The sequence below is a fragment of the Stegodyphus dumicola genome, chromosome 8, assembly GCF_044657685.1.
Source record: "Stegodyphus dumicola isolate Sdum_Otavi_A_Nest chromosome 8, ASM4465768v1".
Taxonomy (NCBI): domain Eukaryota; kingdom Metazoa; phylum Arthropoda; class Arachnida; order Araneae; family Eresidae; genus Stegodyphus; species Stegodyphus dumicola.
The window spans coordinates 131,359,545-131,382,116 of NC_140775.1; the positions used below are offsets into that span (position 1 = coordinate 131,359,545).

Sequence of the window (22,572 nt, forward strand, 5' to 3'; positions counted from 1 at the left end):
CTTCATGCTTTTATCCATTTTTTGCATAATTCCACTCTTTGTTTGATGGACATGGAAACATGCTTTCGCTTTGTAGATCCATTGGCAGCTCCAGAATCGGAAACTCTTTTTGACATAATCGAAAGTTCAAGCTTACTTTTTATAAAATTGCTCTATCAGTCTGCAAAAAATAATAAGCTGGATCCAATTGAGAAGATTAAGGAATAACACATTCTGCAACATTAACTGAAATAGATAATTAAGTAATTTTAGCCTGGCTTATAACATCCATTATACATTAAACACACATGCATAAACGTATTATGTACATGCATAAACACATATGCGCATACATAAAGGTACGCATGCGCAGAAAGTTTGTAGTTCTGAGGTCCGGATTATAGATAATTCTGGATTATGAATGCCCAGATTAAAGACTTTGTACTGTATCATAAATAGAGAGTATCAAGATATCTCATTCAAATTAGTTGAAGATTCAAGAATTTGTCCATGAATGTATGTGGGTATCATCTAAAGATGTTTTTCCTTTTGATGAAACTAGTCTTTCCTTTCCTCTCATGTCTTCAAAATGTCTAGCCTTTATAGATGTTCATTGTCATCATAAAAGTCACTTCTCTATTTTACTCTGACCAAATACTGATGAAATAGGAGGCGATATCTTTACTTATATGAATGTCAGAAATACTAAGAGTTTTAAAAAATGTTTGTAGGATATAGCAAACGAAAAAAAGTCGATGAATTTTTATGTATTTGCCGATGCCTGAAGAAATATGACTAGGCATTAAGAAGAAGAAAAAAAATTAACATAAAATTTAATATTTTTTAAATTTAAATTTTCTTTAATTTTATGCTGTTTGACTCTTGCTATTTTAAAACTAAAATATTTCACTAAAATATGAGCAATATTTTAAGAAACTAAAAGTAGGATGATGAAATAATATAAATCAATGGCACAGTGATAAAACTGTGTAATGCAATGTATGCAACTCATCTTAAGTTAAAATGTTGGTTGTACATGTTTCTCCTTTATATATTTGAGCGGCCCATTGAAACGCATAATAACCATACTTTACTGTATTTTCTGTTTCAGTATATCATTTTGAAAATGTATTGTAGTATGGGTCACAAAGTATTCTTTTGAAAGAAATGCAATTCAAGTAAATAAAATCAAATTCTCGAAAATTCATATTACTAAATATATTTAAAATACACTGTTTGTATGAGTAAATAGAAAAATTTAAAATAATTTTAGGAAGAAATAAAATTCAACCATATATAGCAAATTTTATTGAACTCAAATAAATAAAATGAAATTCTAAAAAGGGAAAAAAAGTACCTAAAAATAACTATAATTTAAAAGCATAATATAAAGAAAAATATTTGAAAGATTAAATGAAGCACCTTTTCTCTGTTTGTAAGGAATGGAAGGGAAAGTGAAATAGGTTACCATAAATTAAGAGTTTTTGCCAACTGAATTAGTCCTGCCCCAAATTGAAAAAAGTGCAATAAGATAAATTTTTGAATTTCTCCATAAATTTCTCAAATTAGGTAAAGTTTATGTCGTAGAATAGAAAGACATAGTAATATGGAAAAAAAAAAAAAAAAAAAAAAAAAAACTGGCATGTAATTTCAGCAGTTTGATTCGGTGCCGAAATTCATATGTTAGAACAGTGTGCTATATGTAAATATGATATATATCCTAAGTCATACTTTGAGACATGAAAAATGCAGGTTGAATTTCATCAGTCAGATGAGTAGAACAGAAGATTTAAAAACTGGCCCTCTTTTATTTTAATGGGTGTACATGAGAGGACTATGTTCTGGGAAGAATCCTATCTAGATGAATTCAGTGAATTATTTGTGTGCTTAGATTCATTTGTACTGTGTACACAAACAATTTACACTGAGCATTCTAACATTAATACAGAGGCTGTTCACACATTTTTTTAGGCGATGTATATTGTATTCACAAAACTAAATTACATAAAATTCTTGTGTTTTAAATGTTCTATTTGACATCCCTTATTCTGAACTATCTTTCGACACCATAATTTCCAGGATAATAATGCCTTTTGAAGTGGCAGAAGAGGTATTCTATCCCATTCCTCCCGAACAGCTTTCCAGAGTCCTGTTAGGGTTTTGGGACAATGTTTGGATAATGCAGTTTTTAACAGTCCGAAAGCACAAAACTCCGTATGTGACACATCGGGAGATTTAGTAGGGATATCAGTGAAGGGTATGGCCTTGATACCAGTTTTTTGTTCCATTTCCTTTAGGAAATTTGCATTGGATTTTGATGTGTGACTGCTAGCTTTGTCCTGATGGAGTCTGACAGATGGATGGCACTGTGGGTAAAGCAATGGTATTTCATTCAGAAAAATTGGCGATAAAATATGTTCCTGATAGTATTTGGAGTTAATCTAGACATTTTTTTGCACTCTCTTTATTTTTAACTTGTCATTATAAGAAAAACCAGCAACAATCATGAATCCCTTATAAAAACTTTCTTTTGATTCTTTGAACCATGTACTTAAATTTTTTTTCCTCCTCTTTTATGATAATAAATGGCTCTTTTTTTGTTAAAATCATTTAAATACATCCATGCTTCATCTATTGTGACAATTGTTTTCCCTTTTTCTTTGAATAAGTGTTTCTCATATAGAATTCTGCAGCGTGTCCTGCGTTGAGGGATATGCTTTGGAAGAAGACGATGCACATTGCGTTTTTTCGCTTTCTTAAGATTTAAATCGACGTTTATCATTTTGTTTACAGTGGACACCGAGCATTTTAATGATTTTGCAACTGGCCTTTGACTAGGGGGATTTTCTTTTAACATTAAACAACGTACCTTTGCAATAGTCGATGTCTGTTTTTTTCCTTGGATACTTGTTTGGAATTTTTGTCCCACTTGAGGCTCCAATTTGATGTTTTTTTCCTTTCTTGTTGATGATATTACCTATCGACGCTTTAGATATCACAAACTCTTAAACTAAAAAACGCTTTAGATATCATGACTTTCACACCGTTTTTGGATAACGGAGTATGCATATTTCTCTTCGGAAAGAGCGTAAATATAGCCTTCGAACCACTGCTTTGTTAAATTCGCCATTTTGAATAAAAACAAAACTTTCAAGCCACAGATGATAATTTTGACTTTTAAAAACATAGTACAATTGCAATTACTTCTTTTGCAGCAAACGATTTTTTATTACCGCTTACCAAAATCGTTTAAAAAATGTGCGAGCAGCCTCTGTATACACTGCTCTCCAAAAGTTAAGGAACAGCATGTTTTTCAAAGCTCACGATTAAAAAAAGTCAGTAGCATTTAAATTCACAGTTTATATGCATGATAGTAATAAAGTTTCAGAAAATATATGCAAAAACAATAGCTATCACCTTTATTTTATAGAAATGAATATTTTATATAGGAGTTGGAGAAAAAATGCAAAAAATTGTAAGTTTTATTCATGATTGTTTGATGTCTTTTGTTATTAGCAGTTTCATTGATAGGAGAGTCTACGAATGTCTAAGAGAAGTCGTTTGCCCAATTCGTTGAGGTGTTGGGCGATCGAATCAGATGGATAGAAATGGTAATGTCACAAGCTGATGCTGCTAGATGTCTCAATGTCTCTCGCAGTATGGTCCAATGACTATGGAATCAGTTTGAATCTGAGGATTCTGTGTCTACAAGGCATGTTCCAGGCAGACCTAGAGTTACAACACCTGCAGGAGACCGTTATTTAGCTCCTTTGGCTTAAAGTAGGAGTAACATTATTATGCTTCAGCTCATGGCAGATCATTTAGTAGTAATAAGAATAAGAATCTTAGCTATTACAGTGTGCAGAGACCTGCGCAATACAGGTCTGTATGCACAATGACCAGTTGTATTGTGTCCCTTTGACCCCAAAGACACTGATTCTCATTTATAGTGTGCAAGAGAACAGGTCTCCATTGTCCAGTCAACAATGGGCATCTGTTCTCTTCACAGATGAGTCCCGGTTCACATTGGAGTGTGATTCAGGTCACCAACTGATCTGGAGGGAACAATGCACCAGATACACTTTGTGGAAAGACACAGTTTTAGAGGTGGTGGAATAATGGTTTGAACTGAAATCTCTCTGGCTTTCCCATTTCACTGACTGACAACTTAATTGACAGATGGAATGTTGCTGCCGCCAGTGTATTGCAGCTAGGGATGGGCACATTCCTTATTAGCACCCATTTTTGTAATGTTACCACCTCATTTTTTTCTCAAAGAACTGTGATATATTGTTTTTCCAAGACTGAATTTCTTTGCCAAGAGGGCAATTTTTTTGTTCTAATTCATGCTTGTGTTGAACTTTATGAACATTCTATGTCACATTAATTAAAGAACTGTCTAGTGAACATGTCCTGCAAATTTCTGGTTTCTATGTTGCTTCATTCTCAAATTAGACACAAAAAACATGCTGTTCCTTAACTTTTGGAGAGCAGTGAATATTATATTCAACTATGAGTTGAGCCAATGACAGCCATCTGTTTGTCTTCATCAAATGGAATTTCTGCATTTGTTGATTAGTCTAGGATATCCACCATCTTATGTCTGTTGCTAGCTTCAGCATCCTTTTCTCACTTTTTATAGGTACTAATAATGGCAATTTGGCAACTTGAACGAGAAGTAGTTTCAGAAATACTTATACCTAACCTCCAAGCCAATGCTACCTGTTCTTTATCAAAGTTTAAATAAGTAACCCTTCTCGTTTCCTTTTACATGTAGTTGAAAAAATGCCTCAGTATCCCTGGCAGTCTTAAATTGTATTCTCATCTTGTTCCATACCATCAACGACATTTCAACATGCAATTCTTGGGTCATAAAATTAAAAAATCACTCTTTCCTGTTACATACACATTAGTCAACAAAACAATGCCTCAGTATCTCTGGTAACCTTAAATAGTATTCCTATCCACATCATTTCAATGGAAATCCTGTCAGTATGAGGGTGGTCCTATGTATACCTGGTAAAAAAGTCTAATTTTTTAAGTAATAAAGATATTGAATTCAGTGCTAGCCTTTTCGTGCTTTTGGAATGTGATTGTTTTCTTTTTCTAAGAATTACGATTTCTTGAGTTATGAAAAGAGAATTATTCTGCGAAAAAAATTGCTTCAATATGTATATTTTTTGCAAACTGAAAAAAAAAAAAAAAAAAATAAAAAATGCTCTACTGAACATTAATACAAACTTCATATTTGTGCCATACGTTCTATGGGTCTGTAAACCATTCTTATGTCAGATAAATGCAGTAACAACCTTGAGGGTGAGGCATAGGAAGACCACCATGTGAAGATGTGCTGTACCAAACAAATAAGACTTTTTTAGACTGTCAGAAATAATTTTTGGGACTAGTTTACTGTTTTAATTGATTTGGTTTTATTCATACAAATAAGTATGAATTTACAAATAAGTAAAAATTTAATAGGGGTCCCCCTATTAAATTTTTGATGCCATTCCTTAAAGGTAATAATTAAATTTGCTCGTTACTGCGTACAGTTGCCACTACTTTATGAAATGGTTATAATAAATGACACAGTTTATTAACACCCTTAGAAAATAATTTTTAATTTCTACGAAACTTGATTAAATGCTAGATATTTTTGGGGGGAGGCAAGGAGAGAAGTTACGATTTGTTATTGTGTTTTTTTTCTTTTAATCTTTCATACATACTTCATGGTTTCAAGAATTATTAAAAAAAGTGAGAAAAATGATTTGAACGATGTATCAAACTATCTAAGTTGATAAATATTTTACAGAATTTAAAAAAAAAAAAAAAAAAAAAAAATATACAAAAGTAATGTTAATGATGAGACTGAATTTTGAATTTCTGTTACAAGTTCTCAGATATTGGCTAACATTTCTGCTTAAGTTATGGATAAAAAAGCATTATTCATTTAAAATGGCTAGTCTACATCTGATCATTCTTATACTCAAAGTGTTATAAGCAATAATTCTAACACAGCTTAACATTTCAATGCATCAAATGTAGTTACATGACCAAAAGTACATTACAATAAAGTTAGGGATATTATCATCAATATGGGATCAACCCAAATTCATTTAAGTTACCTAAAAGGTGAAAATGAGTGGCATTTTTCAACTCGCTATTTTCAAAAATTCTCTTAAGTAATGAAATTATTGCTTATTGGTTGGATTATTTTGTTTAAAACAAAAATGTCTTCTTCTTTTTCCTTTTTTTTTTCTTTTTTCTTTTTTTTAAAATTCTGTGATAAATCGTCAATTTCTGATATTATATTTGAGGAATATAATTAATAGAAGCATTTCAGCAAAGTTTGATTAAATATGGGGGGGGGGAAAACTATGATGGTGTACAGAGAAGGATTATCTGTTCCTAATCTATTAGTGTTTTTTTTCGGGGGGGGGGAAGGTATCATATGGATACAGTACTTAAATTTAGTACCTTGTAATGCAACAGGTATGTTACAAAATCATTTGTACTTTGAATTCTACAAAAGTAATCTTCAGTATTTTTCTTCATCAGTGAAGAGATGGGAATTTTAACTGACCATTTAAAAATTTATAGTTAAAAAAAAGACTGAGTGATAGTTGTTGGGAAATCAGAATTGGTAACGTTAAAGTACTAAGTTAACAGCATAAAGTACCAGTTTTTCAATGTTTTTCCAATGTCAGGCACAGATCCCTCTTCTTCAGGAGGAAAAAAAGTCTGCAAAATATTCTTTTTCCCTCGCTCCTGGGGGTGGGGTAATTTCATAAAAGATAATTTTTTATATATTCTTTCTGGTGACTACAATTTAGTAGTTATTGTTAATAATGCCTCACACATAAACTATATCTTTTTTCATTGGTAGAAGATTGAAAACTAATAAGCATAATAAGTATTTTAGAATGAAAAACCTCTGTATTGACAAAATGCAATTACCAAAAAAAAAAAAAAAAAAAAAAAAAAAAAGTAGTTAGGTAGTTAACCATTTGTATCCCACAAAATATGTGTAGATAGGTAAATTGTTTCTCACACGTGTACAGTTTGGTAACCGTTTGTTTCTTGCCGGTGCAGAAACCAGAAACTTGCCAAATAAATTTACTTGCCAAGACCATGACAGACGACTAGTGCCCTTATTTTTATAACATTAATAGATGTCTTTATGTAACCTGGAAATTATCAAAATGTGGCATTTTTAGTGAATGAAAAATTAATTAAAAGCAAATAATTGTCATCTGATCTTGTATAGTTGACAGGTGTAATATCTTACGAGAAAAATATCTTTGAATTTTCTAGATTGCAGTAACTACAAGGAGAAGCAGATCACATTTTGAAGTAGTGCTTAATTAAAGACTCACAGTATGGTTTACAAAAAGTTACTTGGAAAAAAAACAATACATGCAGTGATTATTCACAAAATAAAATCAAGCTTAAAATAAAAACTTTATTATCAACACATCATTTGCCATTTTCTAAACTATATTTTAAAAATTTAATTAAGGCTTCCTTATGAGCCAGTAAACTTAAAATACATAGAAATAAACATTAAAATAATGATGCAGTCACAGCACTTTTGCTGCCAAAACTTATATGTATTTAAATATAAATATAACAAATAACTTTTAGCATTAAATAATTTAGGAGTGCACACATATATTTGTAGTTGGCATATGAAATGATAGTTTTGTTCCCTGTGCCAACTATGAGATAACTAAAAAATAAAGGAACATTACTCAGTCATTGTACACATTCACATAAAAGTTGTGTACTCGCAATAGGTGCTTTTCCATTAATCGTACATGAGACACTCAACAAGATTTCGAGTAGTCCACTAATAACACTTCCCAAATAAATATACAAACAAAAAAGATTTTTCATTGAAATAAAGTTTAAGCACGATTTATTTATAAAAAAATGATTGTATCTACATTTTGAGAAATAAATTGTAAATTGTAAATAAAAAATTGTATCTACATTTTGAGAAATAAATGATCTATTTACACTAAGTGTATTATATATACACCAAGTGTATTATTTAGTCACTTAGACACTAGTACCTAAATTTTGCATGCGTTTATTATGGCAGTACTTGTACTCAGTGATTTAAGGCAATGACTAACAAGTTATTAACAAATTAGTTACATCTACGTTATTTCCTAGTTGACAAGTAAATTCAGTTTGCCAGGCTACAAATGTTTTAAAATCTTTCCACCTTTTGATTATAAATTATAATTAAAACATAAAAAGACCACTTTGAGATCATAAGTAGCCAGCAGCTTAACATATATATAAGTATACCAATTCAACAATGAAATGTATTTATGTATTAACATGACCACCTTGGGGCAGTCTGGCTGTTATTAAAAGATGAAAAAGAGTAATGATTAATTGTAAAACTGTTTATTACAAGTACACACATGTGTATATATATTTTTCTATACATAGGTGTGTGTAATATATGCATATGTATTACATTTTAATTAGGTATTTATCTTGAAAATCAATTAATAAACCTACTTATAAGAGGGATTTTGGTTTCTTTTGTCATGGTGATTGCTTTAAGAATAGCATTAAAGCAATTGTGCTGGATAATGATATTATGGCAAAATAATGTATTCCTGCAGAATTTTAATCATAATTCCTTTCACTGCAGGCAAATCCTAAATCAAAGTTCATACTTTTAAGATTGGGTTTAAGGATGATTTGTTTATAAAAATTGACAAAACTTAGAATGCAATCAAAAGAATGTGTATGAAAATGGCAACATTGCATGTTAAAATTTGAGTTTCTTGATACATATGACAATTTGTTTAGGAGTGCAGTTGGTAACAGCTTTTCTCCTGATGGACCATAATACTTGTCCCCATAGTACTGCAATAGTGACCAACTGATTGTCTTGAGGGCAAAGGAATCCAGAGTATAAAATTGCTTTCATATTCTCGGGTTTAAATCCAGTAGAACTTGAGTGGGACACACTAAGATTCCGAATCACATCACTGCAGCCTACACCTAGCATTTTGCAGGAACTTCTAGGCGCTATTCATAAGGAATGCACTTTGCTATGAGAATCTAGTATAGTACATGGAAAATTGCTATAAAGTTTGTATTTCAGTCAGGGATGACTATATACTGTAACAGCTTTAAATATTATTAAAATCTTGTAGTTTAAAATAAATAATTTAATTAGATGAACATTAAGGTATTTGTGAATGGCAGTATTTGAAACCAGGCTCCAGTGCCATGTGCGACTCTCGCACGAAGAATGTAATTTATTTTTAATATGTTAGAATTCTTTCTTCTTGTTTTGTATGTCGCCATTTTGAGCGCTAAATAAAGTTTCTTCTTTGTTCTATCATTGGAGTTGCTTCATATTGCCAAAGAAGTATCACAGTCATAATTATTTTGGAGCCACCGGCCAAGATCGAATACTGAATGCAATACAAGATCACTGAATGCAATATTAGCGATACCAAATTATTGTTTCCTGTTAATAATGAATTGTCTTATTTTATTACTGTTTTGGATATTTATTTTAATATTCATTTTAGAAGTCCAGACGGTAGATATATATATATTGATCTGTGTTGTTATTCTTATTTTAGTCACAAATAATGTGGTAAAGAGTATGAACTTCATATAATTTAAATATTTCATTTTTGAGGTATACGTATCTAACAGAGTGCATTTAATTCCGCGATTCTTGACTGCATTAATTAATTAAAGTAATTGAATTGAGCTATTTTGAGGAAGTATAAAGAACACAGTGTTCGTTAATTTTAAACAGAGAAACAATGTCTTACTTAGGAAGAGCTCGTAAGGAAGATTTGCAAAATCTCGTGGCTGAACTGGGAGTTTATGTGACTGCAGATTTGAAAATAGTCGATTTAAAACAGAAAATTGTTGAAAGCAGAGATTATGATGAAGTATTTATCAAAGGAGTCTTAGACACAATCATAGAAGAACAGAAAGAGAGGGAGGAAAAAGAAGAATGGAAAGAGAGGGAGGAAAGGGAAAGAGAAGAACGTAGGAGACAGGAAGAAGCAGAAGAGCGGAGAAGGAACGAACAGTATGAATTAGAGAGATTAAGAGTTGAAGCAGAGACAAAGTCTCAAAATACCGGACAGATCCGGCCGAAAACGGAGCTGCGTCACCTTATGCAGAAATTCGATAAGAAGAAAGGAGATATCAGTCTATATTTGCTATTGTTTGAAAGGCAAGCATAATGGGCTCAAATTGATAAAGAAGAATTTGTATCTCATTTACTAGGACTACTTCCTTACGAAGTAACCTAGTTAATAGCTAGAGAAGCCTCTGATAAAGCTAAAGACTATGAACACATGAAGAATTTATTGTTAAGACAGTTTAAACTAAGCCCGGAAAACTTTAGGCAGAAATTTATGAAACATCAAAAGAGTACCGAATCCACATGGGTGGATTTTATTTATGAAATAGAAAATTATTACAAAGAATGGGTGACTGGTCTAGGAGTTAAGACTTTTGATCAGTTGCTAGATTTGATGGTGATTGACGAACTTAAATGTCGAGTTCCTCCTGAAATTCGAGATCATTTTCTTGATGATTGGGTAGAGATGATTTCATCTAAAAAATTAGCTGAAAAACTTGATGCCTATGAAAACATTTGCAGAAACTTTCAAAAAAAAGCCTGTAGTGGATCGGCAGAAAGAAAGATACAATGCACTAACTCAAAGTAAATTGAGTTTAGATAATAAAAATAAAACTGAAAAAAAAATTGTCATCAGGATTTAATTTGCAAAGCTGGTTTCATAGACCTAGAAGTTCACGTCCAGATGATAAATATGAAAAACGAAAGACACCACAATGCTATCAGTGTGGGTCCTATCAACATTTAAGACCCTGATGTCCAAAACTTAAGAATAGTACTGAATCTCCTGCTAATCTTAACAGAATTCGTGCAAAACCAGAGGATAAATTTCTATTACCTTATACTAGTATGGGTTACGTAAATGTTCATAAAATTCCTATATTAAGGGATTCAGGTGCTAGTATTGATATAGTTTGTCGCAAATACATCACGCCCGAAATGCTGACAGGTGAAAATGTGTGGGTGCAACAGCCATTAGATTTGAATCCAACCTGTTTACCATTGGCTGAGATCGAACTAAACTGCGATCTTGGGCGAGTAATAACTAAGGCTGCCATTATTAGAAATGAACTCGACAAAGGAAGGTATTTATTAGGCAATCGAACTTTTGCACTGTTGAATAAACAAGGAAAGGAGCCTGAGAGTTGCCCTCACCAGGTTAATGCTGTCTCTACTAGAGCTCAAAGGAAAAGAGAAATAGCTGAAGAGAAGATCTTGGAGCCGATGAAGGAAGAAAATAAAGCATCCAGAGATGTTTTTGAAGAAGAAGTTAATTTACCGGAACTAAATACGGAAGATGAAGCTCTCATGAAACTGGTAAACATTGACTCAGAAGAAGTTGCACAACTTCATCTTACTGATAAGGAACTGTCTAAAATCATCCAAGAAGTTAAAGAAGGTACATGCAAAAATGAGAACTGTAGTCTGACAAGAAAATAAAATGAGCTTTTAGTTAAAAAAACGACGGATAAAATGGGCTTTGAAAGACAGCTTGTCGTTATACCTGAAAAACTCAAGCCGTCAATTATAAAGATGTGCCACGAAGGAACTTTTGGCCATTTGGTTGTCAAAAATACCAAAGACAGGCTTCCTAGGTATTTTTACTGGACGAGGTGTTACAAAGAAACTGAAAATTTTGTAAGAACCTGTGATGCTTGTCAGCACGCTGGAAAAGGAAATGACAAAAAGAAGGCTCCAATGACATTAGTACCAGTAATTTCCGAAATATTCACTAAAATAAATGTCGATGCTGTTGGTCTGCTACTTACCTCAAAACTAAAAAAAAATATATTATTACAGCTCTGTGTATGTCGTCCAAATATCCAGATGCTGTTGCGGTGACAGACATTTCTTCGCCATCTGTGATTGATGCTTTCTTACAGATTTTCAGTCGTATGGGTTTCCCAAAAGTGATCCAAACAGATCAGGGGACCTCTTTCGTCTGTGCTTTGACAGAGGAATTTTTGGAGTGTTTCGGTATTAAACATGTAAGAAGCTCTGTGTATCATCCGCAGCGTAATCCCGTTGAGCGATTCAATAGAACGCTAAAAAGGGTGATAAGAGTCGTATGTATAGGAGCGACTTCTGATTGGGAGAATTACCTACCTCAGTTCTTTTTGCTCTCAGAACAGTCACACACGAAAGCACTGGTTTTACACCAGCAGAATTAGTTCATGGCAAAAATCTACGAACGCCAGTCACTTTACTTTATGAGCACTGGCTAGAACTGATTGAAGAAAGTAATAATGTTGTCAGTTACATTTTCGAATATTATTAATTGAATGAAGAAATGCCAAGAACTTGCCGTGGAAAACATGAAAGGAGCTCAACAATGGAGGAAAACACGATACGATTGAAACGCAGTGAAAAGAGAATTTGCTAGAGGAGATTTAGTTCTTGTTTTATCAACGAATCGTCAAAGTTAACTAGAAGTACAACGGAAAGGAAATGGAAAAATAGAGCAGAAAATTTCAGAAACCAATTATATTGTAAGTTTCGAGAAACAAAATGAGCCAAATCGAGTATATCACATTAACATGCTTAAACCATATTACCAAAAGAGCAGAAATTATTAATATGATAACTGAAGTGGAAGGAGACTTAGAAATGGACATTCCTCATTTACCTTCCAATCCAAGTATATTAAATTTCTCGGACACCATAGAGGAGAATGAACTCGAGAAAAGGTTGAAACCCTAGCAAATAGAAGATTTACGAAAGGTTTTATGGAAATATTCTGGATGTTTTTCAAATAATCCTGGACTAACAAGCTTAGTTTGTCACGATATTGAGCTATTAAATAACGAACCAATACAAATAAACCCATACAGACAGTCACTCCTACAGACTGAAATTCTTGAAAAGGAAATCCAGAAAATGCTCGATCTTAAAATTATAGAGCTGGGAGAATCTGACTATACATCTCGCATGATTTTGATAGAATCTTCATCAAAGGATCCTCGGCCTTGTGTTGATTATCGTAAACTCAATGCTGTTACTAAAACTAAATACTATCCTTTGCCTAATATTGAAGAATGTATCAAAATTGTAGCAAAAGCAAATTATATTACCCTATTAGATTTATCTAGAGGCTACTGGTAAATTCCGTTAACCGAAAGAGCCCAAAGTTTCAGGCCTCTACGTTTACCCTTTGAATTAAAAAATGCTCCATATTTTTTTAGCAAAGTTATGACTTTTAGCAAAGGACTTTCAAAGTCCTGGCTGGATGCGAAAGATTCGCTGTACCATACCTGGATGTCATTGCCATTTACTCAGAAAACTGGGAAGAGCACCTTAAAAAACCTAACTTCTGTTCTGGAGAGAATATAGAAAGCAAAGTTACGACTAAAACCATGAAAATGTAAATTTGCACAAGATCAAGTAAGATACCTAGGCCATGTTGTGGGACAAGGACAATAAACCCCAGATAAAGTAAAGATCCTGGCTGTAAAGGAGTATCCTACACCTAAGACCAAAGCAGAAGTACATGCTTTCTTAGGACTAGTAAGGTATCGCCAGTGCATACCGAGATTTTCGGAAATTACTTCACCCCTCATGGACGCTTTGAAGGGGGTAACAAAGAAAGGAAATGTACAATGGTCTGAAATATGTGACAAAGTTTTTAAAAATTTAAAAGAGTTGCTATGCAAGAAATCAATTCTGTATGCTCTCAACTTTGATAAAAGGTTTATTGAGGTAAACTGATGCCTCAGACAATGGTATGGGTATAGTACTATGCCAATCAGATGATGAACAACATGAACATCCTATCTTGTATATAAGCAAAAAATTTACTAAATTTGACAAGAATTATTGTACTACTGAAAAGGAGTGTGCTGCTATCATCTACGCTATCAAAAGATATCATTTTTATCATTTTTATCTGGATGGTCAGCAAGAATTCTTGATTCAAACTGATCCTTTGGTCTGGCTACAATCCAACGCCAAATGTAACTCTAGATTGATGCGCTGGGCACTCTCATTAGAACCTTATAATTTTAAGGTCATTCATCACAAAGGATCTCTGCACAAGAATGTAGATGTTCTGAGTAGAATTAAGTAATGTAATAACTCTTAGTGTATGTAATCACGTTCAGAATTAATTTTATTATTTAATGTACGCTCAACTGATGTATTTGAACATTCTCCATTTTTTTTTTTTTTCTATTTAAATGTGGTGTAAAAGTATTTGTTTAAAACTTAAAATTTTCAGCCTGAAAATTTGGAATCTTATGAGAGAAGTTATCTTTTCTCTTCAAGCAATTGAGCAAGCCGAGCTTATAAACTTTCGAATTTTACAGAACTTTTCTCTTCGGTAAAAGTCTCTCCGTTGGGGGAGAGGTTGTAACAGCTTTAAATATTATTAAAATCTTGTAGTTTAAAATAAATAATTTAATTAGATGAACATTATTTGTGAATGGCAGTATTTGAAACCAGGCTCCAGTGCCACGTGCGACTCTCGCCCGAAGAATGTAATTTATTTTTAAATGTTAGAATTCTTTCTTCGTCTTGTTTTGCAGGTCGCCATTTTGAGTGCTAAATAAAGTTTTTTCTGTGTTCCATCATTGGAGGTGCTTCATATTGCCAAAGAAGTATCACAATATCTAATTAAATTTTCCAAATGTCTCTAAAAGATTATAAAACCAGCTTTTCTGTAAACCGTTTTATATTGCATTTGCTGTGTTCTTATTTATTTTTTTAATAGACATTTCTGCGTTTTTAAGATATGTTAAAGATGACAAAATGAAGATTTTGTGAGAGTTCCATTTTCTTAGCTGGAAAATCAAGTCTCATGAGTTTTTGTAGTTGATCCTGTAATTTTTCTTGCTAGCATACTTCCATATCTTTAAAGCCTATGAAAGTGGATCAGCCCTTGTATCTGAAATGCCTTTTTTTCTCAGAACCTTATATAATTTTAAATGTAGGCTTTTGATAGTCAAATTGATGTAAAATACTATTTAAATATTTTATTTTAGACTTTTTAATCTGTATAATTAAGTTAGAAATATCTTTTCATGTATTTGGCTTTTCTACTATGAACTGCTTTTTACTTCCTTGTACAAAGTAAAAAGGAAGTATTGTAATCGCGAAAAGTTTCAGGCAGCATATTTAAACGAAAATATCCATTTTGACTGCTATCGAATGCAATTTAACAATGTTTTTGTGTGATATCTGTACGTAAGGACAGAATAAAATACTCTTTTCCTCAAAAAAAAAAAAAAAAATTATAAAACTGCTTTAAAATGAATTCTGAAGAGAATTTTTCGTGTCGTCTGTACGAACGTATGTACGTAGGTATCTCGCATAACTCAAAAACGAGTAGCCTCAGGACGTTGAAATTTTGTATATAGGACTGCTACAACATGTAGATGTGCACCTCATATTTTGGTTGCAATCGGCCGCATTAAACGTGTATAAATATACTTATATATATATCCACTTTGTTACCCGGCTCAGTGATCTAAGTTTCTTTACTCTTATATGTTTGTAAATTGTACATTTTTTGCTTTAAAAATGATTGAATTATGTTGTTCTTACCTTCCGGTTAAGGTTTTTATGCCTTTAGTAAATCTGTATGCAATATTTTTAGAATTATCAACAATTTTAAAGTTGTTTAAGTGCTGCTAAGCCTAATAATGTTTTTGATGTCGGCCATTGCTTGTTTACATTTGAAACAGCAGGATAGTGGATTTGTTGCCAATCTAGAAAAACGTAGCTTCGCAACAACAAAAATAATGCCTTCATTTATTGTTGCGAATTAAATCATGCTTAATCCTTTCTGGAATTTTTTAGAGGAAATAAGTGTTTAAAAGTTACTTCATAATTTTTAATGTAGATATTTTGAGTTTTTATGTATTTTTGCCTTGTCGCGAAGTGAGGACTGAATTAATTGAATGAGAAATACTCAATTGTCTGTGGAAACCTTTCTTTTTTGTTTTGTTTGCTTAAATTCTTTCATACATCGTTCTAGCTTTATTATAGTATTTGAATAGAACATGTGGCAACGATTAGATAATTCTTTAAATGATATAAATTTTGTGCATTCTGAGTTATAATAGGAAAATAGATGGCACCGCATTTGTTCAAGTTTACTTATTCTACGGACGGCGGCACAGGAGCCTCTGTCGCTAGTAATCTCTTGAGTTCTAGCACAGCATGAGCACAAGTACTTCCATATTATGGGATAAAACTTACTCGATTCCTCAAGCATTTAAAAGTCAAGTATAATATATTGGTAAAGGCCGTTAATGGTCGATTGCCTCTTACTAAGTGATAAGACATAGACATAGTTATAATATGAATGAAGTATCATACTGTTAAATGAACCTAGCGCCAGAGTGTCGCTATGGTAAACAAATAGATTGAATTTTAAAGAATGCATTTATTCTATTGTGGTTTATGCACTGTCGGCGAAGTAGATTTAATTCTATCCAATAAGTTTAAATGAAATGCAAGAAAAAATGCATATAATTTAATATTCCATACAAGGAAGTCTTGTAGTGTACACATCAGATTTTTTTCATATGCACAACTATCCAGAATTTTCACATATCCAATGTTTGGCATTTCTAGAGCTTTTTGAATGTTCAAGCATACTGTGTTGTAATAGTTTCTAAATGTATTTGTTTCTTTGAAATATAGGTAGTGGTTTAAGTTCTGGTAAAGTATTACAGAGGTTTCCCGAGAAAGATTGGGATGATACTCCTTTTATTGATGGCATTGAACTGGTAAGTATTGTTATGAATTTTGTACATACGTAAATAATTCTAGTGAAATTATATGTGAAATTGTAATATTTTTTGTATAATATAACATGAAAATATAAGAAAACCAAGCTTGGCTGTAAAAGTAAAATACAGGAGCAAGTCTATTTAACATTGAGTATATGGCTGATTCGCTAAATTGGCGAGATATCACCAACCTGGAGACTAATTTTTATCACCAAAACTCCCCAAATTTGGGATCATTTGGTGGCATTTTGGTCTAGTCCTTGTGTAACTGTAATGGGTATTGTAATTGATGCTCCATGTAGCTGTAACTCTATCCGGCTCTCATATGCTTTCCAGTAATTTTGAGAAGTGAAAGGTACTAGAAATCGCTCGGCAACCAGGAGAAAACTAAGTCAGATCAAGGAGTGCATTAGTTTCTCGTAACTGTTATTTCAGAGTGACTTTGGAGTATAGAGATATCTGAGATAGCTTCACCTTTCAGATGTGCTTTACATTGCATCATTTTTAATGTTCTTAATAGTTTAAAGCATAACTACTGATTGTACTCTGTGATACTATGAAGAGCTGTACAAATATTTTTGTGGAAAGTTCCAGAACTGTGATGTGTTTCTTGGATAAAATAAATTTTTTGAAGCTATCATTGGTTCTGTGTGCATTCACTCTTATTATGAACCTGTACATGCAGAACAGTATTTAATAGTGCCATTATTTGTATACTTGCATTAATTTGAATTTAAAATTTCAGTCATATTTTCCTGGATTTATTCAAGATTTTTTTAAAAATTGTTGTTAGATCTCGGTGTATGCAGTTTTAGTTTTTTATTCCTTTTTGAATAACAATATGTTAAGCATAAGAATTTTTGTTAGTATTGGCTGCATCAACAGCGTCAAGTAGCAAAGTTATGACAGGAAAAGTAGCAAGATATTTTTAATTTGTTTCTTTTCATTTAATAAGTCAAATTGAGTTATGTAATACAAAGAACTGTCCTTTTTCTTTTCTTTTCCTTTTTTTGTCTATATATAGTTTGGCAAGCATAAGTAGCAAAAAATGGAAAACTTAGATAGACACATGACATAATGCTTTTAATTTGCGATTGTTGGTTCATTGTAATTTAAATTGCTGATTGAAGTTTGGTCTAGAGCAGGTTTAAAAGAGAAAGAAATGCATATACTGATTAAATTGATCACTATAGTCCTAAATACATTTCTATTCAGCTACTATGTTATGGTATCATCTACGCCAGCTTCAAATAACTATTTCTGAAAACCGCATAATCTAAAATGGCTGAGTCATTTCGGAAGGTATTCTTCAATAAAAATGAACCAAGTTCTAGGTAATCATTTTTAAAAAGTCATGAGTATAAGCAGGGCATAATACCATCTCATATCCTGATATAGGTTTTGTATGTTATGTTCTCAGAGATATGTTGTTATAAGAGTGGGGCAAATGCATTTTCATAGCCTTCTAAACTACATAATAGATTAGAAAAACAATCTAATCACAAGAATTAAGGAAAAACTGTCATGTATTGTAGATCAAGTATTTAAATTTATTTAATCAACCTACTAAATTTAATGGCATTTTAAAATTTAATGACATGCAAATGAAAATTTTGTATAAAATAAAAACTAGAAAATTTACTGTTACATATGGTACTGTTCTATTATCGGAACCAGATTCAGAAATGTATTGTTATGTTTTTCTTCCGACGCCAGTTGTTATGTTATTTTCTTCCTTCACGTTTGTACGGGGATCGTGAAGATTTGGAGTGAATAACGACAATACTACTTGATGAAGTATCGAAACACACTTTATTGGCCGGTATTATCAGGACAGCTCCCAAACACAGTTTTACAGTCGTCGATGAACCACTATAAGCACGCTGACACGATCAGCGACACAGCCTCCAGGTTATCAGGCTGTCACGGTGGAGACAGCTTCATGGCAAAGCACTAGAGTACAGCTCCCAATTCTGTTTGGTCGTACTCAGAACTCCACGTACTCTCGAGACTCTCCACGCTAGAACTCGCAATGCATTCGACGACACACAGAGCACAGCTCCCGACTCTTCGGTTCAGTCATTCCCCGAGCATAACATGCTCTCTCGACGATGCAGTAACAGCGATACACTACGAGACTTTTTCGGTGCACTCGACGACCCACTCGGCATTCGCTGCCCGGCTGTTAACTCGATCGACTCCGCAGGGATTGACTCACTAGACGAGACACCAACTTGATACTAACTAACTCTCCACGTACCAGCAGGGTTTATATAGCTTTTGTCTGGTGTTCGAGAACATTCTGGGCTAAACTGGTAAAAATTCGTTCCAGGAGGTTCTCCATTCGTCCATGCCATATCGATAATTTTGTCACCAAATGTCGCCAAATATGGCAACCCTGCCGTATCTTACCATTTTATGGCAACCCTAAAACTGTTTTACGGGAAAGCTATCTCACTGCGCCTAGACATTTTGGAACTCCGTCCCCTTCCACAGACTGCATGTCCCAGGCAGTATAGCTCTTGGTCAGAAGCCTAATTCGACACAAACAAAACGTTCTAAAACATACAGATAACATAACTAAAAAAACAAATATTTACACTAATTACAAGTTAGGTACACAAATTAAACACGTAACAATTTTAAATGATACAAATTAAAGTTCAGAAAGAATTTCAGTCTCGGTCTTTTCATTAAAATATACCCGGGTCAAATACTTTTCCACTGCAGTTCTCAGATGCATTCCTGTTTTGCATATCACACAGTCTGAAGATTCAGACTGTTCATCCGTAGGAAGATCTGGAGCAGTTTGTTCACCACTCTGTGGTTTATTCACATCATGTATACAATTCACCTCAGTATTTTTAGCAGATGGTACATGCTTATTTTCCTTCGTTTCCTGGGAACCATTTCCGATGTTTTCACCACGGTCGCAAATCGAATCCGATCCTTTACAAGCAGAAGTATCCGGGTTTAGAATCAAGTCCTTGCCTGCAAAATGTGCACTACGAGACGCATACATAATTTGTTAGGTGGGTGAATTTTCTTGCAATACTGGAGCACACTGCTTAAGCTGTACATCAGCTTCTCTGATCTCTGTATGACATGCACTTTCAGATGGTTTAACACTTGCTGCTTGAGTTTTCATAACTTCACTATCAGTTTCTATGAACTTGATAGTCGCATTGTCACTTTCTTCTATCTCTACTTAAGGCACGTGAAAATCAAAATCTTCTTTCCCGTCTTTTATTTCTTCATGTTTTCGTTCTTTTTCTTTAATCCCGTTAGATATTTCATCGATCATTTCTGGATCTTTCACAAGCAGTTCGTTAGCTACTTTCATTTCTTCATCCCTGGATTCTGCAGACGCCACTACTGTCATTCTCACATCTTCTTTTATGGCTCCAGTTTCTTCTGCAAGCTCCACTTTCAGCTGTTACAGTTGCTCTCGCGCCTTTTCTTCACTGGCATTTATTTCTTCCTGCCAGGCTTTCTTGTCTTCCAGTCCCGCTTTCATGTCTTTCAGTGCAGCTTTGAATCTCAGCTCTCATGAAGTATCGAAGCACATTTTATTGGTCAGTACTGTCAGGACAGCTCCAAAACACGTTTTTACAGTCGTCAACGAACTACTATAAACATGCTGACACGATCAGCGACACAGCCTCCAGGTTTTCAGGCTATCACTGTGGAGACAGCTTGATGGCAAAACACTAGAGTACAGCTCCCGACTCTGTTTGGTCGTTCTCGGAACTCCACGTACTCTCGAGTCTCTCGACGCTACAACTCGCGATGCACTCGATGACACACAGTGCACAGCTCCCGACTCTTCGGTTCACTCGTTACCGGAGTTCAACATGCCCTCTCGACGATGTACTAACCACGATACACTACGAGACTCTTTCGGTGCACTCGACGACCCACTCGGCATTCGCTGCCCAGATCTTAACTTGATCGATTAACTCTGTTCTGTTCTAATCTGATTAACTCTGTGTACCAGCAGGGTATATATAGCTTTTGGCTGGTGTTCGAGAACATTCTGGGCTAAACTGGTAAGAATTCATTCCAGAAGATTCTCCATCCGTCCATGGCATATTGCCAATTTTGTTGCCAAACAGCGATTTCTCGTCAAATATGGCAACCCTGCATTATCTTGCCATTTTATGGCAACCCTAAAACTGGTTTGCGTTGCATGAACGAAGTTCATGTTTTTGGGCGCCTGGGTAAGAGACCCTATCCCAATCTAGCAATTGGATCTGCTCCCGAATTTTGCCGATTGTTGAGTTTGGGTTGAAAAGTAGCAATAATAAGCATAATTTTGAAGTATGACAGATGAAATTTTTTGTAGAGAGTCCTGAGGTAAATGGCAATTTAAGAGAGTGATGATAGCAATTACAATGCAGTAGAAGCGGTGTTGAGAGATCAATCCTTCCAGAGAGTGACGAACGGAGTAGTGTGCGGACAGCAGTGATGACGATCCGAGGCTGAATGAAGTTAGAGTCAGGAAAGCGTTGAGTGTGGCTGTGGGGAGGAAGTTGATTGGAAGTGCGATGGTTGTGTGTGCTAGGGGGGAAGAGGATAAGGCTTTTTTCAGTCCATAAACATTTTGAAAGAAGGCCGAATAGTAATGAGGGGGAGGGGGTTATTTTAAAAGTAAGCCTGCTGGACTTAAAAAATTTTTAGGCAATTGTAAAAAATTCATTTTCTTTTGAAAACGAATGAAAGATGAAAAGATGTTTGAACTTTAAGTGTTAAATTCATAGGCGCATAAGAATGAAAATAGTTAAACAATTATACATATACAATTCAGTTAAATAAATGATAATATTTTTATTATTTATTTATTTTTTTATTAGTGATACTTTCTTAATAAGGCTCCTGGCCTTCTCCTGTTGCACCAATCGTTAACGTTATATGGTTGGATTGGTTGGATTGTTAACTTTAACAATGTTTGCATAGAATCAGTTTTGCAATTTTGATCCATAGTCTTAACTAATTGAGGTGTGTTTGCTTCACTGTGCAGAGCTTCATTTCTTATGTAGTAAGTGCTATTGGTGATTTGCCTAAGTGTGATGTTCTGAAGTTGCTAAGAATTACAAACATAGCCCCAAACTGAGCAGGCATAAGTAATTATTGGAGTGAGCATGGCTTTATAAATGAGTAATTTTTGGTCTACAGCTAAAATGCTGTTTTGAGCGATTAGGGAATGAAGTGTTTGTTTACTGACTCGAAACTTTGTTATTATGTATTTAGTGTGGGGCTTCCAAGTGAGTCGCTGATCAAGTATTGCACTTAAGTATTTAACTTCCTTGACCCAGGGAATGGCATTATTATAAAACACAAGGTTTCCCTCGATTTTTCTTTTCTTGGTAAACATAATAGCAACAGTTTTATTAACGTTGACTTTAATTTTCCACTGGGAAAGCCAGAGTTCATCTGCGTGGATGTGGGTTTATAACTGTTGTATAGCTGAGCTAGAAGATGCGTTTTGTGCGAGGATTGCAGTATCGTCCGTGTTCATAGCAAGTGTTGTGTTATGCATATGTGGATGGAATATCGTTTATATACAAATTGAATATAAAAAGAGCGACGAGCGAGCCTTGAGTCGTGCCGGCGCTAATTATTCGTTTAGTGGAGTATGTTTGATTTATACGAACGAAAGTGTCTATCGGTTAGATAGGAACGGAGCATTGTTATGATGTATTCTGTGAATCCGAGAATGATTAA

General features: G+C 33.8%; 1 protein-coding gene across 3 annotated transcripts in view; it reads left to right on the top strand.

Annotated features, from left to right (window-relative positions):
• Nucleotides 1-22,572, top strand: part of Sbf (SET domain binding factor) — a 320,087-nt gene that overhangs the window by 36,973 nt on the left and 260,542 nt on the right. For all 3 annotated transcript variants that reach the window (XM_085822442.1, XM_085822443.1, XM_085822441.1), the window contains exon 2: nt 16,760-16,845. In XM_085822442.1, the coding sequence (XP_085678568.1) occupies nt 16,760-16,845 (86 nt within the window). The remainder of the gene's footprint in view (nt 1-16,759; nt 16,846-22,572) is intronic.